At 25.3% G+C, this 18,959-nt stretch overlaps 1 protein-coding gene across 1 annotated transcript; it reads left to right on the forward strand.

Annotated features, from left to right (window-relative positions):
- Nucleotides 1-14,678: 14,678 nt before the first annotated feature.
- On the forward strand, nucleotides 14,679-16,378 carry LOC115725063 (beta-carotene hydroxylase 2, chloroplastic-like; the record flags this gene model as incomplete). Its single annotated transcript, XM_061106128.1, has 1 exon — nucleotides 14,679-16,378. A coding segment is annotated over one exon (708 nt), but the record flags the coding sequence as incomplete, so codon positions are not given.
- Nucleotides 16,379-18,959: the final 2,581 nt, after the last annotated feature.

Genomic DNA, 18,959 nt, shown 5'->3' on the forward strand with positions numbered 1-18,959 from the left:
TAAAACACATTGAGGAGTGAAACGGTAAATTTATTTCTACTCGGTGCAAATCATCTATAGAGGATCTTTGATTATTGAGATTATAACGATAGTTAAATGTGATAGCGTATCTATATGGTGGAACATATAGAGCGTTCTATATGACTGAGAGTGCAATTCCAAGTTCTATGAGTGGATGCAACAAGGAATTACTAAGTTAGGGAATTTACTTAGTAAATTATAGTTCAACTTATTGGAAGCTCAGTTATATAGGCCCATGGTCCCCATTCTAGTTGAGACCATACTGCTTGTAAGACTCAAATAATTGATTTTAATTAATCAATTATAATTCTAAAATTAGACTATGTCTAGTTTATGAATTTTCACTAAGCAAGGGCTAAATTGTGAAGAAAAGAGATCTAGGTTTTATTTATTAATTGGAAGATTTTATTATGTCTATTTAATAAATATATTAAATGAAAATATTATTTAATAATTTATTTTAGTTATTAAATAATTAGTTTTGGCATTTAAATGGTTAGAATTGGAAAATTGACGTTTTTGAAAAAATAGAAGTGAAAATTGGAAAAATTGGAAAAATACCAAGTGGGGCCCATTACTCTATGGCTGGCCACTTGTAAGGCTTTTTCCAATTAATATTTTCATTATTTTAATGCCTAGTAATTCCTAACCTAAACCTAGTGGTTACCTATGAATAGATAGTGATGGCTCACACTTAAGTGTAGAATGAGAAGAGAGAGAAATCAAATAAAATTTTGCCTTCAGAAAAATTGAGCCTCCTATCCTATTGTCTATAGCCGAACCTCTCTCTCCCTCTTTTCTTCTTCAATTTTTTGAAACCTTGAGTGATAGAGTGAGTGCCCACACACATCAAGTGGTATCTCAATCATAGTTTGGAAGATTGTGAAGAATCCAAACTGAAGAGAAGGACATTCCGGCTCAGATCTTAGTGATACTCTACGACAGAAAGGATACAAGGGTTAGAGATCTGAGTGGAATGAGACATATTATTCCGCTGCACCCAATGTAAGGTTTTCTGAAACTTTATATGTGTTTAATTTCATTGTTATAGAAATTCATATTAGGATGTTAATGAAACATACTTGTTAGTAAATCTAGATCCTGGTAAAACATATTCTAACAACTGGCCTCAGAGCCATGGTAATGATTTACTTTTATGAAATATGAATTAAAACGATGATTTGCATTGATTTGGATGGTTTCATGTGGTTTATGTGTTTATGTGATGATAGTTTAGAAATCGCAATGTATGTTACTGATTTATTTTTTATTTCGATCTGGAATAAAATTTAGTGGAAAGTAGACGAAAAATTAATAAATTTAGGCTTTTACAGAACCTAATTTGGATTTTTTATGAATTAAATATGATTTTTTGAAGAACGAAAATATCAGGTTTTGAGTCACACACGCGCGCGCACAGGGTAAGGGAACGCTCGGACACGCTCGGCCATTCAGACAGTGATGACCGAGGTTTCTCGGACATGGCTCCTGCCTAAAGGGCTGCAACGCCAAGCTCCCTCGGTCAAATGAGGCTGCTTGCAGCCTCTGCCTCCGCCAAATCCCCGCTCTCTGCGCGCGCAGGGGTATGCATTGCATACCCCTGTGCCTTAAACTTGTTTTCTTCATATCTTTTGATTCAAAAATTATTTTTCATTGAAAAAAAAAATCAATTTTTGGTAGAATTTTGTGTAGAATCTTAATTTTCAAGTAAAAATCTAATTGTCAGAATAAAACTAATTTTTATTATTTTTTTATTAATTAAAATTAGTATTAGATATTAGTAGGCTTTGAATTTTGAAAATTTGATTTCTCACAAAGGAGACTTATGGTTAATTTTGAAATTTTAGATTATTTTATTTATTTTAATTATAAGATCAGATATTACATTTTTTTTTTTTAATTTGAATGATCTTACTTTGATATTAAAATATTATCTTTTAAAATAATCTTGTTCAAATTTCAAAGTTTGCTAACCATATCATATTTTTTAAAATTTGTTATTTTTAAAATATATTTTATTAATAAAAATTATAAGATTAGGAATATGTTAGGTTTAACATTTTATCTTATTAGACATTTTTTTTATTAAAATTATATTTTGGCAAAAATAACATGAAATTTGAAAAGTTTAGTTAGTTTAGGTTTGAATAGAAATTTTAGGGTTTCAAACCATAAATTTTCAAACTTGTTTTATTTTATTATTTTAATAAAATATTCTAACCATATAAAATATCTTATTTTCCAATTAGTTTATTTATGTAATATTTAAATTTATTAAATTATAAGACTTAGAATATAATATTGAAATATCTAAATTTAAAATTCAAGATATTTTATTATATTATCTTATTAGAAATTTTAAATAAATTTAAATTTTTATTAAACTTGATATTTGAAAATTGGATAGATATTTTTTTTTTAATTTTTTGTTAGAATTTAAGAAATTTAGGAGTTTGTTAAATTTTTGAATTTTTTTCAAATATTTACTAACAACCTAAATTTGAATTCTAGTTAAGATATTTATTTTAAATTTTTTTAAAAAATTTAAAATTGAGATATTTTAGCTTACTTTCCAGATATTCCAAATCAGTTACATGTTTGTTTGTATTGTTTGATTGTTATATTATATATAGGCCATTTTACATAAATGTATACATTTTTTTAAATAATTACAAAAAATGTGCAAAAAAACACAATTTTAAAAATGTACATATTTGAAACATATTTATAAAATGTCATACAAATTCTTAATTAAATTATAATAGATATATTAATGATTCAACTTTCTATATTTGGATTTGTATAACTATTTTTTATGACTAATTGATATGGTATTAGAGCCAATTTAATAACATATCATTTTTTAATTAAAAAATCATTATCAAATTTGAAATGATATCATATTGTATAATTTGATCTTGATAATATATTATCAGATTTTATTGGAAAAACATGGAAAATTGATATTAATTATACATATGATCATATCAAGCCAATTTAATATATTTTAATGTTAATTAACATATATTTTGAATTAGTGATATATATATATATGTTTCATATTTTAATTTTCATTCATTCTTTCTTTTTTATTTTATAGATTTTTTGTTACATAATTTTTCAATGGTGCAAACTCATTCCACTGATAATATGTCTATTGAGTCTGGTGATTTTGTTAGTGATGATGAGAAGATCTCATCCCTTGTGAGTGTGAAGAAAGTTGGGATCAAGAAAAAAATTAGTGGGAAGCAATCGGACCGTAAAAGACCTGCTAAAAAAATCTGCACACACCCGCATGTAGATAAAGTATCCGATTCAGATTCTGGTGGAAGACTTATTCATGCTCCATTTATAAAGGTCCTTTTTTTTTGGTATTTCTATCTTTGTTAGTTGTTTTTTTTCTTTTTTTTTTTGTGGTGTTTCTTATTATGTTTTGTTGTGTATGGTATTGTAATATTTTTTTAATATTGTTTATATGTTTTTAGTGTTTTTTTTAAATTTATATATGTTTTTGTTAAACTTGATGGGTTGTTTTTGTTTATTTTTTTAATGTATTTTTTTGGTGGAAGAATTATTCATGCTCCATCTATAAAGGTCTTCTTTTTTTTTTTTGTTTTGTATTTTTATCTTTGTTAGTTGTTTTTTTTTTTCTTTTCTTTTTTTTTTGTGTGGTATTTCTTATTATGTTTTGTTGTGTGTAGCATTGTAATATTTTTTTTAATATTGTTTATTTGTTTTTAGTGTTTTTTTTTAAAAAAAAAAAATTATATATGTTTTTGTTAATCTTGATGGGTTATTTTTGTTTATTTTTTTAATGTATTTTTTTGGTGGAAGAATTATTCATGCTCCATCTATAAATGTCCTTTCTTTGGTATTTTTATCTTTGTTAGTTGTTTTTTTTTTCTTTTGTTGTTTTGTGGTTTTTTTATTATGTTTTGTTGTGTATCGTGTTGTAATATTTTTTTAATATTGTTTATTTGTTTTTAGTATTTTTTTTAATTTATATATATTTTTGTTAAACTTGATGGGTTGTTTTTGTTTATTTTTTTAATGTATTTTTTTTGCTTTTTAATATTAATTTAAAACTGTTTATTATTTTTAATCGTTAATTATTTTTTTATGTCTTATATTTAAAATATTACATATGTATATTTTAAATATTATTGTTTATAATTAGAATCTTATTATGTTTTTTAATTATTAATATACAAATTTTGTTAATTAGTAGGCTTACTCATTAATACCATATCAATTAGTTATAAAAAATAGTTATACAAATCTAAATATAGAAAGTTGAATCATTAATATATCTATTATAATTTAATTAAAAATATGTATGAATTTTTGTAAATATGTTTTCAAATATGTACATTTTTAAAATTGTATTTTTTTGCACATTTTTTGTAATATAATTATTTTTGTTGTACACAAATGAAAAAACCCCTAATAAGAAACACCACAAAAAAAAAGAAAAAAAACAACTAACAAAGATAGAAATACCAAAAAAAAAAGGACCTTTATAAATGGAGCATGAATAAGTCTTCCACCAGAATCTGAATCGGATACTTCATCTACATGCGGGTGTGTGCAGATTTTTTTAGCAGGTCTTTTACGGTCCGATTGCTTCCCACTAATTTTTTTCTTGATCCCAACTTTCTTCACACTCACAAGGGATGAGATCTTCTCATCATCACTAACAAAATCACCAGACTCAATAGACATATTATCAGTGGAATGAGTTTGCACCATTGAAAAATTATGTAACAAGAAATCTATAAAATAAAAAAGAAAGAATGAATGAAAATTAAAATATGAAACATATATATATATATCACTAATTCAAAATATATGTTAATTAACATTAAAATATATTAAATTGGCTTGATATGATCATATGTATAATTAATATCAATTTTCCATGTTTTTCCAATAAAATCTGATAATATATTATCAAGATCAAATTATACAATATGATATCATTTCAAATTTGATAATGATTTTTTAATTAAAAAATGATATGTTATTACATTGGCTCTAATACCATATCAATTAGTCATAAAAAATAGTTATACAAATCCAAATATAGAAAGTTGAATCATTAATATATCTATTATAATTTAATTAAGAATTTGTATGAAATTTTATAAATATGTTTCAAATATGTACATTTTTAAAATTGTGTTTTTTTGCACATTTTTTGTAATTATTTAAAAAAATGTATACATTTATGTAAAATGGCCTTCTTATTATGTTTTGTTGTGTATGGTATTGTAATATTTTTTTAATATTGTTTATATGTTTTTAGTGTTTTTTTTAAATTTATATATGTTTTTGTTAAACTTGATGGGTTGTTTTTGTTTATTTTTTTAATGTATTTTTTTGGTGGAAGAATTATTCATGCTCCATCTATAAAGGTCTTTTTTTTTTTTTTGTATTTTTATCTTTGTTAGTTGTTTTTTTTCTTTTCTTTTTTTTTTTTTGTGGTATTTCTTATTATGTTTTGTTGTGTGTAGCATTGTAATATTTTTTTTAATATTGTTTATTTGTTTTTAGTGTTTTTTTTTTTAAAAAAAAATTATATATGTTTTTGTTAATCTTGATGGGTTATTTTTGTTTATTTTTTTAATGTATTTTTTTGGTGGAAGAATTATTCATGCTCCATCTATAAATGTCCTTTCTTTGGTATTTTTATCTTTGTTAGTTGTTTTTTTTTTCTTTTGTTGTTTTGTGGTTTTTTTATTATGTTTTGTTGTGTATCGTGTTGTAATATTTTTTTAATATTGTTTATTTGTTTTTAGTATTTTTTTTAATTTATATATATTTTTGTTAAACTTGATGGGTTGTTTTTGTTTATTTTTTTAATGTATTTTTTTCGCTTTTTAATATTAATTTAAAACTGTTTATTATTTTTAATCGTTAATTATTTTTTTATGTCTTATATTTAAAATATTACATATGTATATTTTAAATATTATTGTTTATAATTAGAATCTTATTATGTTTTTTAATTATTAATATACAAATTTTGTTAATTAGTAGGCTTACTCATTAATACCATATCAATTAGTTATAAAAAATAGTTATACAAATCTAAATATAGAAAGTTGAATCATTAATATATCTATTATAATTTAATTAAAAATATGTATGAATTTTTGTAAATATGTTTTCAAATGTGTACATTTTTAAAATTGTATTTTTTTGCACATTTTTTGTAATATAATTGTTTTTGTTGTACACAAATGAAAAAACCCCTTATATATATTCAAATTTCTTTTACAAACCTATTATTTATCTGATCTAAATTGCTATGATTAACTTGTTGACAGATCCAATGATCTGATTTTAATCATAGTCCAATTGTCAATAGATCTTATAAATAATTTGTAACAGGTAAATTTTGCATTTCTTTCACTTGTGTAAACCTAGTAACATGATAGGGCCCATCCAAATTATTTGACCTGTGTGAGCCTATATGTTTGCTATTAAGCTAGGATGCATATAGGAAGCCCATTTAAGTTTTACTAAGTAAATGGATTAGGTTGCTAAAATAAAATTTCACTTAAGTAATTTAATTTAGGCTCAATTAGGATTGGGCTTATTCAATTAATAACAATTATTTATTTAAAGGTTAAATTCCTCTCCTTTGGGCCTTGTGTGAAAGTTAGGGGGCCAATAGCAGTGGGTACGACATACTGGACCCAGCCCTCCCTCACATGAACCACCCTAATTGTGAAGGCTCATTTGCCTTATTTGAATAATTGTATTAGGTTAATTATATTAGTCTAACCTAATTAAAATTGAATTAGCAACATAATTAACTTTTAAAATATATGAAATTTATTTTTCATTTTAATATTTTAAAGTTAATTTTAGAAAAACACTTAGTTAATTGAAATATATTCTAAATAGTTATTTCTAGTACTAGTTATTTTTTTCTAATATTTAATTAAGAAAATATTTTAAGTTGAAAATTAATTATTTATTTTAATTAATTTTGGACCAACATATTTTTAAAAATATTTTCCTAGTATTAAATTAGAATTAATAATTAAGTTTCTTTTATACTTAATTATTTAATTCTTGCATTAATACATTTAATTAAATTGAAGATTAAATATTTAAGTTGATTTTCATCATGATACTTAAATATTATTATTTTCATGAAATTTAATTAAATAGAAAATTATTTTAAGTTGGAGATTTTTTCAAACAACTTAAATTTGAATAATTTTCAAAATATATTTTATTTTTATTTTATTAATCATTATTTTCTAAATAGCATAAATTATGCAAGAATTTTTGAAAAATAGATTAAAGTTGAAAAATTAATTAATTATTTTAATTAATTTTGGACCAACTTAAATCAATGATTTTTTCATTTAATGATTAATTAAAATAAATGAACTAAAATATATTATCATTAGAAAATGAATTAATTAGTCAATGAAAGTCTAGATAGATATTATCTGCTTTGCTTGGAGTATTTTTCTAGTAGTATTTAATTAAATAAAAAATTAATATTTAAGTTGATTTTCATTATGATACTTAAATATTTAGAATTTTCTTTATATTTAATTCAATAGGAAAATTAATTTTTATTAATTAATTTTAGACCAACATAAAATTAGAATAATTTTTCAGGATTTATTTTTATTTTATTTTAGAGCATTTTCGAAAAATTGTATTTTTATATACTTTAATTTTTTGAAATGCAATATATATTTATAGAAAATTAAATTTGAGTTGCAAATTAATTTAAATTAATACAACTTAAATTGAATAATTTTCTAAATATTTATTGAAAAATTATTACTAAGATGGAAATAATTCATTTTATTTTAATATCCATCTAAGTATAATTTATAAATATTAAATTAAAATTTTATTTAGAATTTTATTCTAAGTTGGAAATTTTAATTAAATAAATATATATTTAAAATAAATAGATTGAAATAAATATTAGTAGAAAATACATTTTAAATAATGAGCTTTATTATTATTAGAAAAAATGGGCAATGGGATTCAAAACATGGTCTCCCATGTAAATTTAAAGCATCTTAACCAAATATTCTATTTAACTACTAGGGCCCGTTTGACACAGCTTTTAAAAAAGCTAAAAGTTACTTTTTTTAAAAGTTGTGATAAAAATGTGTTTGACAAACAGTTAAAAAATAGCTTTTTGAATAATTTTTTGAAAAGCTATAGCTAAATGCTGAAGCTGCTCAAACCCATCTTTTAGAAAAAGTTATTTTGATTATAAGACTATAATAATTTTTTTGTACTAAAATCATATTTACTTATTTATTACATATTAAAAAATACAAAAAATTAAAATAAACTAATTATAATAAAATAAATAATTATTAAATCTCTATTTTTTTTTCAAAAAATAATTTATATTTTATTTTAATATTAACAAACAACATCAACATATAATTTTTCTTATATACTTGAGTTTTTTTTTTTTTTTACATTTGATAAAACATAATAAACAAATACTATAAATTATTTTTTATCAAATACATATAAATTTATATTTTAAAAAAAATTAAAAATATATAAAAAATAAAATATTATATAAAATAAGTTTTTACATATTTGTGAATATAATAAATTAGATTATAATATAATCATTATCATTACAGTAGATCTTAACAACTCATAGTACTTAAAACTTTATAATTTACCAAATACTCAGCTCAGCTTTTTTCCACAGTTTTGCTACAGCTGCTTTTTCTCACAGCACAACTACAGCTGTTTTTTCCCACAGCACAGTTATGCCAAACTAGCCCTATGTATATATGAAAACAAAAATTGTATATTAAATATATTTTCAAATTTCAAGATGGGCTTTAGCCCTCCCTCAACACTCCTAGGTCCGCTTATGTGTATTATTATTATAAATTTAATGTAAATTCAATTTATCATTAAATGTCCATCTAACAATTTATTAAAATATAAAATAATAATAATCATACAATAATAAATATAAAATTTAATAATAAAACATTAATAATTATGAAAGTCATTTAATGCAAATAAGCATTCTAACTAAACTTTTATAATAAAATATTTAAAATAACATAATAGTAATTACAAAATCATAGCATTCATTGTAATGCAAATTTTGCATTATACTATATTGTGATCCAAATTTAGATCACTTTTTGTTACGTGAGATATTTGCATCACAATTTGATACATCATCGGAGTAGACTTTTGACAAAGTGAGCTTATATTTTATATTTGCATTACTTATTTGTATCTCCATTCGAGATGTTCTTAGTTTTCATTGTTTTTTATAAATTAACAAGGGCCCAAATTATTTATTAATTTTGTGGCTCTTAAAAATATTTAGGATATTTTATTAGAATATTTTATTTATGAAAATTATTTTCTAATTAAGGAAATGATTTTCTATTTAAGGAAATAAATAAATGATTGATTTTCTGATAAATGAATATTTTATATTCATTGAATCTGGACAGAATCAATTACGTAATATTCTATATATGGTCAGATTTCTATATTCATTACCTGATTTGATTTCCTGAATTAATTGTCAAAATATTCTGACAATTAATGTGGCACGAATGCGATGGAGTATCTCACCTATAAATATAGGGTCTCGGTCCCCGAGCTCCTCACTCATTCTGTTCATAACAGCAAAATCCATCTAAAGAGAGTTGAGAGAGCGAGGAAGCCCGATTACCCACATCAACCAGTTTCCTTTGCAGATCAAAACTTATGTGGGTTTGAAGCTCAAGAATCAATGGCTGGAGGTATTTCGATCCTTAAGTTATATAGTGTATATATTTATTTATTCCGCATTTTATATACACATACATATATTTCAGTTTATACATATAAATTGTCTAACAGTAATATATGAAAGATGAGAAGGTATACATATATTTCAGTTTATACATATATTTCTATTATAGACCTTGGCATTTGTTGCTTGTTTTAATTCATTAATCAATTCCAAATAGTGAACTAGAGGAGAAGGTATATAGACTGCCATAAAGATTTTCCTCTAATAGTGGTGAACATATGCAAGCTTAAAGTGTCTACCTATAGATTAAAACAAACATCTCACAAATTGGTATTATATCATCTTTTCCTTTAGGTTTGAAAAGAGAATTATGGAAATAATTATATACCAGAAGGTTAGTGGGAGTAATATTTGTTTTATACGTAGACAATATGTTACTTGCAAATGATGATAAAAGTTTTCTATATAAGTTAAAATAATTCATATCTCAAATTATTATTTTGAGATAAGGAATATAAATAATATATATAATTTTAATTAATTAGAGAGTAGCCACAGCATCTCTGATTAAATAAAATTATGTATTATTCATCTGATATAACTTTTATCTTTAAGTGTGATAAATATAACTCGAACCAGCATCTGAAAAATGATGTGGAGTGAGAATAAATTAAGAACATTCATTTGCTTCTATTTTAGAAGCCTAATGTATGCCTAAGAGTCTGAATAAGACTTTGCATTACATTTGTTTCAGGATCGTTAAGTAGTATCAGAATAACTAAAGTTAAGACCACTTTATTTTTCATACAAAGTGATGAGGTATCTTTAAAATACTAAAAATTATATTCATACATATTTTAAGATGAATTGACCATCTGGAAATATAGTTAACCAGTTAGATTCTAACATACTTCACTGGTTGTATTTATTCACGTAAATCAATATTTTATTACGTCCTTAAGATTACCAGTAAGTTATATTGTAGAGAATCTTGATTGTTATTTCCACTATAGAAGTCAGATTCATTTATTGTTTTGAGGATACATCTCGTATGATGTATTATAGAGTTTCATAGTAGGCACAGAGTTCGAAATTACGGTTTTCATTAGGCCATTAAGAAAATTTTGCGATAAATTCGGCTACAATATTTATGGCTAATAACTTAAGAGTCTTGGTCGAAGCTAGCATATCGACATTAAGTATTTAGCCATAAAAAAAAGGCGTGATAAGTGGTCATTAATCACGCATGGCCGAGATTGGGTGATCGCATAGATCCTTGACTAAAGGCATGCCGCAACACAAATTCAAGGATCATAAAGTAAATATGGGATTCAGTTAACCCATATGCAGTTTTTTTATTTGTACAACCAAAAATTATTTAATGAAACTCTAATTTCGATATTTTCTCATATTTATGTGCACCCTAATTTCATCTGAGAAAATTATCATAAGAGGACCTGAATAAACATAAGGTTTAGGGTTTATTCACTTAAGTACATTGCCACATTAAGTACATTGTTATATAATAAATATATTGTAATACATGGAAGATAATACTCGATTCATAATGAGGACATGTCGCTATGATTCGTATGTTTATTATATAATGAGGAACGTTGGGTTTGAATATTTTAGTTTAAATGCTGACCAAGTGGGAGAATATTAGAATATTTTATTTATGAAAATTATTTTCTAATTAAGGAAATGATTTTCTATTTAAGGAAATAAATAAATGATTGATTTTCTGATAAATGAATATTTTATATTCATTGAATCTGGACAGAATCAATTACGTAATATTCTATATATGGTCAGATTTCTATATTCATTACCTGATTTGATTTCCTGAATTAATTGTCAAAATATTCTGACAATTAATGTGGCACGAATCGATGGAGTATCTCACCTATAAATATAGGGTCTCGGTCCCCGAGCTCCTCACTCATTCTGTTCATAACAGCAAAATCCATCTAAAGAGAGTTGAGAGAGCGAGGAAGCCCGATTACCCACATCAACCAGTTTCCTTTGCAGATCAAAACTTATGTGGGTTTGAAGCTCAAGAATCAATGGCTGGAGGTATTTCGATCCTTAAGTTATATAGTGTATATATTTATTTATTCCTCATTTTATATACACATACATATATTTCAGTTTATACATATAAATTGTCTAACATATTTTACACATATTTTATTTTTGTAAAATAGAATACTTTAAATTTTTTTTGAGAAAAATAATCAATATATGAAATACCTAATAAATTTATAAAATAAATAATACATAAGGTTTTTATCAAGTTTAATTTTTTTTAATAATGAAGTATACGGGTGTAAATAGAACTCCAAAATTATTAACAATTTTATTACAGTTATAGATTATAGATAAATATTGTCTCAATTTAATTATATATACTAATAAATTCATTTATTATATGGTATGATTTTTTTTTTTTTGAGTATATGGTATGATTATTAGTATATATATTAGTTATATAATTATCAAATGCAAAATATTCACTTAAAAGAATAAGAAAAACCTTATTAATTTAAAATTATATTTGTAATTGAGAGACTTTGATAAAATAATCACCTCCACAAATATTTCACATAAGACAAAATGTCAATTGGATGACAAACTTTTTTTTTTTTTAAAAGGAAATGACAAACTTATTTAGCATTGATCTTAAGAAGTAGTGTAGTGTAATGTGGTATTTTTTTTTTTTTTTGTAATTTAATATGTATTGAAGGCTAATTATGTAATTCAATTAGTGGATGCCTATTTTTTTTTTTTTACTTTTTATGTATGATATAAATATATACTTTTTTTTGGAGTAATTTGTGGCATAACCTCCTTAAGTGGTCAACTTTTTGCAACTAATCCCCAATTTTAAAATTTTAGTGGTAAAACTCCCTAAACTTGTGTTCTGGTAGCAGTTTAACATTTCCATATATTTTTAGTTGTTAACTACCATGGTGGAATGTCTACGTGTACACAGTGTACACGTGGCACAATTTTATTGATCCACGTAAATAAATATTTTTAAAAAATAAAAAATTTTCTTTCTTTAAAAATTAAAAAAACAATTTTAAAAAATAAAAATTAAAAAAAACCCTAATTCCCTAACAAATTTGCTCCATTTCCTTCCCGCCTCCCCTGGACACACACACACACTCCCTCTCTACTAATACTGAAATGGCGAACAAGAAGAAGCACCGACAGCCTGACCCGAGTTCTGACAATGAAAGCCACCAACCCTTCAAGAACCAAATCAAACCCGACTCTGTCATCCTCTAAATCCTTCAGAAACTCACCTATTTAGTCCGTGCAGCCACAGAAGCCTCATCGTCCTCATCCAAAGCCCTAACCCTCGCCGACCTAGCTCTCTCCGAGTCTTGCCGCGAAGTGGCCAACCTCTCTCTATCCTCCGTCCAATCTACCATCAAATCCCTAACCCTAAATATCGCCCACTCTATCCTCTCCGGCAACGGCTTCGCCTTCGACGTCCCCTCTCAGTCCGCCGCGAACCAGCTTTATGTCACGGAGCTCGATCGAATCGTCTTGAGAAACAAAACCTTGCTTCGTCCCTACACCAGCATGGTCACCTGGGCTGTTCGCAGGAGAGATCAATGTGTTTGGATTTGAGATTTTTTTATTGTGGATTTGATTTGGGTTTGTTTGTTTTGGTGAAATTTGGATCTTAGATTGTGGCAAGTATTTAATGTTTAGGTTTCTTTGATTGTGTTTGGATTTGAAAAAAAATGTTGAGGTGGTGGTGGTGGGCAGTTGTGATTTTGTTGAGGTTGATGGTGGTGATGTTAGAAGAAGAAGAAGAAGGAGGAGGAGGAGTGCATCAAGATAGACGAAGAAGAAGAAAGAAAAGAAAAGAAAAAGAATTAGGTTTTTTTTTTAAAAAATTGTTTTTTTTTAATTTTTAAAGAAAAATATATTTTTTATTTTTTATTATTAAAATAATTAATTTTTTTTTTATTTTTTAAATATTTATTTACGCGGACCAATAAAATTGTGCCACGTGTACACTGTGTAGACGTGGACATTCCACCATGACAGTTAATAACTAAAAATGAATGGAAAGGGCTAAGTACTAACAGAGTTTGAATTTAGAGGCTTTTACTACCAAAATTTTAGAATTGGGGTTAGTTACAAAAACTTAAACACTTAAGGAGGTTATGCCGCAAATTACTTTTTTTTTTTTTTTTTTTCTAAAAAAAAAAATTAATATCTTATATACACTTATACATGTATAAGCAAACTTCTATTTTTAATTTATTTTTATGTAATAAAATAATAAATAAATTATTTCTTAATTAATGTAAGTTAGATGATTAAATATAATTTTTTATTTTTGAAAGTATAAAAAAATATTTATGGGTTTGTTGTTCATTCAAAAAAAAATTTATAATTTAATATTTAATAAAGGTTAATTGTGTAATTTATATAGTGAAAGCTTAAAAATATTTTCATTTTTATAGAGGTTATAGATTTGTTGGGTAAATAATAAAGTTTAATTTTTGATTGTATAATTATAATTTAAGTATTATTAATGTTAAAAATTAAACTTAAATCTATATCTATAATCTATAATCTATAATCTATAACTACTATAAAAGTGAGAATATTTTTAAGCTTTCTCTATATAAATTACATAATTAACCTTCATTAAATATTAAATTACAATTTTTTTTTTGATGAACAACAAACCCATTAATATTTTTTTATGCTTTCAAAAATAAAATATTATATTATAATCATCTAACTCAATTACATCTAATTAGGAAATGGTTGTACCAAATCAATGTAAAAAAAGAAACTTGTGTTTATCACATTATCAAAAATAGGGGTCTACAATTTTTAAATATGTCAACTCAATCTCCTCCCCCAGCACACTTCCTTAGCCTTCTCCCCTCTCAATCTATGCCCCCAGAGAACGATTCTCCGAGCCCGCCCCAGATTATGTGTCACAGTTTGCGTGATTATGGGGGACAAGAAACAGAGTACGCATATGGAGATTTCGGATGAGGAAATCCCCGATAGTAATGCCGACTCAGTACAGATCTCGCCACGCCTGGTGGAGAAGCGTGCACGGAAGGAATCAGAGAGGTTTACGTATCTCGTTGCGGCTGTTATGTCTACCTTTGGAATTACTTCCATGGCTGTTTTGGCTGTTTACTATAGATTTTACTGGCAAATGGAAGGTAGAGAGATTCCTTTGACTGAAATGTTCGGTACATTTGCTCTATCCGTTGGTGCTGCGGTGGGTATGGAGTTTTGGGCAAGATGGGCTCACAAGGCTCTTTGGCACGCTTCCTTATGGAACATGCACGAGTCTCACCACCGACCTAGAGAAGGTCCATTCGAGCTCAACGATGTGTTCGACATAGTCAATGCAGTCCCAGCCATAGCTCTCCTCTCCTATGGATTCTTCCACAAAGGTCTAGTTCCAGGATTATGCTTCGGTGCAGTGAGTCTCTTCTCTTCTCAATTTCTTTATTTTTTATTATTTAAAAATATTTTACTAATTTATCTTCTCTCTCAATATCTTCTGAATCTGATGATTATAACTTATTAACGGTTTTAATCATAATTAATTGCTTTGCGCTACCTCTACTCAATCTGACGTTTACTGATCTTCTGCAACCAAGGTTCGCCATTTTATTTTTTGAGTTTATTTTTGGCCGTGGGGGCTAATTTGCAAAAGAAGTTTTTTGTGCAAATGAGTTTTTGAGATTGATAATCAATGTACAGATTTAAGAATAAAAATGAAAGCTTTATGTGTTTGTTGTTTTATTTCTGGGAAAGTGTTAGTTTGATAAATAGCTCAAAAATGAGCTTTCTTTTAGCTAAGATTGAGTTATGTAATAACTTGATGAGTTTGTTCTTTTCTTTGTATAGCTTCGTTTGAGATCTAAATTTTTTTCTTTTTTCAATTATGTACTTTCTAATCTATATTTGTATATAGTTTTTTTATCATCTCTTTTTGAGTTCTGGAATTTTTCTTCCCTTCATTTGGGTATTCAAAAAAGTAAGCTCATCAGAATTTAGTTCTTGATTTCTTTTTCAATGTATATATGTGTTTTGCTAACAGTGTGGTAGAGATTTTGGTAGTCCTGTTGTTATTTTCGTCCATATTTAGGTCTATTCAGGATTATGATTTTGTGTGCTGAAAGGATTCATATCTTCATTGATATTTTTTCTCTCTATAATGTCGGCGTTAAGTTTTTGTCATTGCTGTGTACCATTACTGTACATTGGATGTGACCAACCCTGGTTTTTGTTGAGTGAGGATGTGGTGGATTTTCGATTTGACCACTTAGCTGAAGACGAAATTGAAGGACGTTACTTAATTTTCGTAAGTTTGTGTATACTTAATTATTGATTGATATTCAGTCAAAAAAATTATTGATTGATATCAGTATTAATTTTTCCTATAATTATGGTTTCTACATTTATAGTATTTAATTTAATTTGCATTTTCTTAGATTTTGGGAGTAATAATTATATTTGTACGTTTACCTTTTTGGAATCATGATTATAAATATAGCCTTATTTATATTGATTTTATTCTATTTTGCGCCATTATATATGGCTTTGGCGCCTTACAAGGCTTTAGCACCTATTATATGGTTGGGCCCCTAATTATTTAGGGTAGTTTGTTTAAATTTTCATGTTTTTCGGTATTGAGTGTATAAGAAAATTTTGACACAATAATATTTTAAAGTTAATAAGTTATGCACTATACAGATTTATTAGTCAGAATAAAAGTATTATTTTGGTTAAGGTATGATTTAAAGAATATCTTAAACTGAAATAAAGTTTAAGAGGGTTTACTTTAAACGTTAATTCCTACTAGCTATGTTTTGGTTTATATTTTTTAGAAATTTTCAGTATAAAAGGAAAATGTTTTGAATTTTAGTATTCAGATTTTAATATTATAATTAATTAAGTAAATTGAAGAATAAGAATCTTGAGGATCTTGTAATAAAGGGAGGTGGAAACACTAATGGTCTAATGAGAATATATTGGTTTAGATATATTTGGGAAGTCAAATTATTATGAAAATCTAGTTTGTTCTCAATATTATGGGAATGTACCAAAATTATTATATTATTTGTATTTTTAAAGAATTTCTGGATGAGTGGTATTAGTTTTTTGATGGAAGAAATGGAAGTACAAATTTGATGGATGAGTTGCACCATTGTTTATGGCTTTGGTGCCTTTTAAGGTTTTCGAGCATGATTTATGGCTGGCCCCTAATTATTTAAGGTAATTGGTTAAAATTACAAGATATCATGAATTTTAAATATTATAAAATTTAATATCTAACAATTATGATATATAATTATGAGATTATTGCCTTATTAGTTTATTATAGATAACACAATATTAATTTTGGGTATATAAATTATAAATATGAGTTTATTATAGATAACATAATATTAATTTTGGTATATAAATTATAAATGTGGGATTTTGTAATAAATTGGAGATAGGGACATTAATTGTGAATTGAGAATACTTTATTTTATTTTATGTTTTATTTTTGGGAAGATATTAAAATAAATGGGAAGTAAATGCTAATGAAGTATTGAGATTATTGCCTTATTAGTTGTATAGGAAGATACTAATATGAATAGTTTTTATAATAATTTGAATGGTATAATAATTAGGAGGTTATCTATTTAAATAATAAATAAGGAAGCATTATGTCATAATACCGAATTGGATTAATTAATATTAATTTAATATTATTAATTAAATGTATGATGAAGTGGTAATAGGAAAATGATACTTTTGAATGTGAAAAGTGTAATCTTAAGTTTTAAGGATATTAATACAATTTTGGTTTAATTTAGGTTGAATAAAGATTATAGATACTATGTTTTACGCTATAAATAAAATAATAAATAATTTCACTTATTAAGGATTTTATCATGTTTTAGTCTATAAATAAGTAATATTTTTAAGAGATAAAATGAAATAATTAGCATATAATATTTTGAATATTTAAGGAATAATGGGTATTAAAATGAAAATTTTATTTATGTTTGATTTTAAAAGGGTAAAAGCAAGGAATAGAGATCCTATGAAGGTTATGAAGTAGAATGCTATTGTTTAGTTGTTACTAGCCAAAGGGTAATCCCTTTGGCTAGTTCTAGTATTTTATAGGGAGATCTAGTTGCTTAGTCTTGGTGGTTGGTTGATTCTCTTCAGTTTAAATAGCTTTCTAATTAAAGTTTTATGTTGTTTTTTGATGTTTTTTTCAGGTGGAACTTCAGTATTTTATTGAGTTAGGAGCGTTGTTTGAAGATGTTATAGCTTTATTGTCTAAATTTCCGGGGGGCAGTTTTGTCCCATGGGGCTCGCTCTAAGATTTTAGCGGCCCATGGTTGGCAAAGCATGCTCTGCGGTTAGACGATGAGCTATCCTGGTTCGAGGAGGTTCCAGCGCCGGTGGCGGACGTGGGCGTCGTAAATTCATGAGTGATTTTAATCACTTTGTAAAAAAAAAAAATAATAAAATTAGGAAATGGTTTATTTATTATTTTATTAAAGAAAAATAGAAGTTTGCTTATACATGTATAATTAGTGTATATAAGATGTTAATTTTTTTTTTTTTAAAAAGAAAACTATATATTTATGTCATACATAAAAAGTGAAAATATTTTTGGACATCTTCTAATTGAATTACATAATTAGCCTTCAACACATATTAAATTACAAAAAAAAAAAAAAAATTGATAAAACAAGTACCACATTACACTATACTACTTCTTAAGGTTAATGCTAAATAAGTTTGTCATCTAATTGACATTTTGTCTTATGTGAAATATTTGTAGAGGTGATTATTTTATCAAAGTCTCTCAATTATAAATATAATTTTAAATTAATAAGGTTTCTTTATTCTTTGAAGTGAATATTTTGCATTTGATAATTATATAACCAATATATATACTAATAATCATACCATATAATAAATGAATTTATTAGTATGTATAATTAAATTGGGACAATATTTATCTATAATGTATAATTGTAATAAAATTGTTAATAATTTTGAAGTTCTATTTACACATGTACACTTCATTATTAAAAAAAAATCAAACTTAATAAAAACCTTATGTATTATTTATTTTATAAAATTA

The sequence above is a fragment of the Cannabis sativa genome, chromosome X (genome assembly GCF_029168945.1).
Source record: "Cannabis sativa cultivar Pink pepper isolate KNU-18-1 chromosome X, ASM2916894v1, whole genome shotgun sequence".
Classification (NCBI taxonomy): domain Eukaryota; kingdom Viridiplantae; phylum Streptophyta; class Magnoliopsida; order Rosales; family Cannabaceae; genus Cannabis; species Cannabis sativa.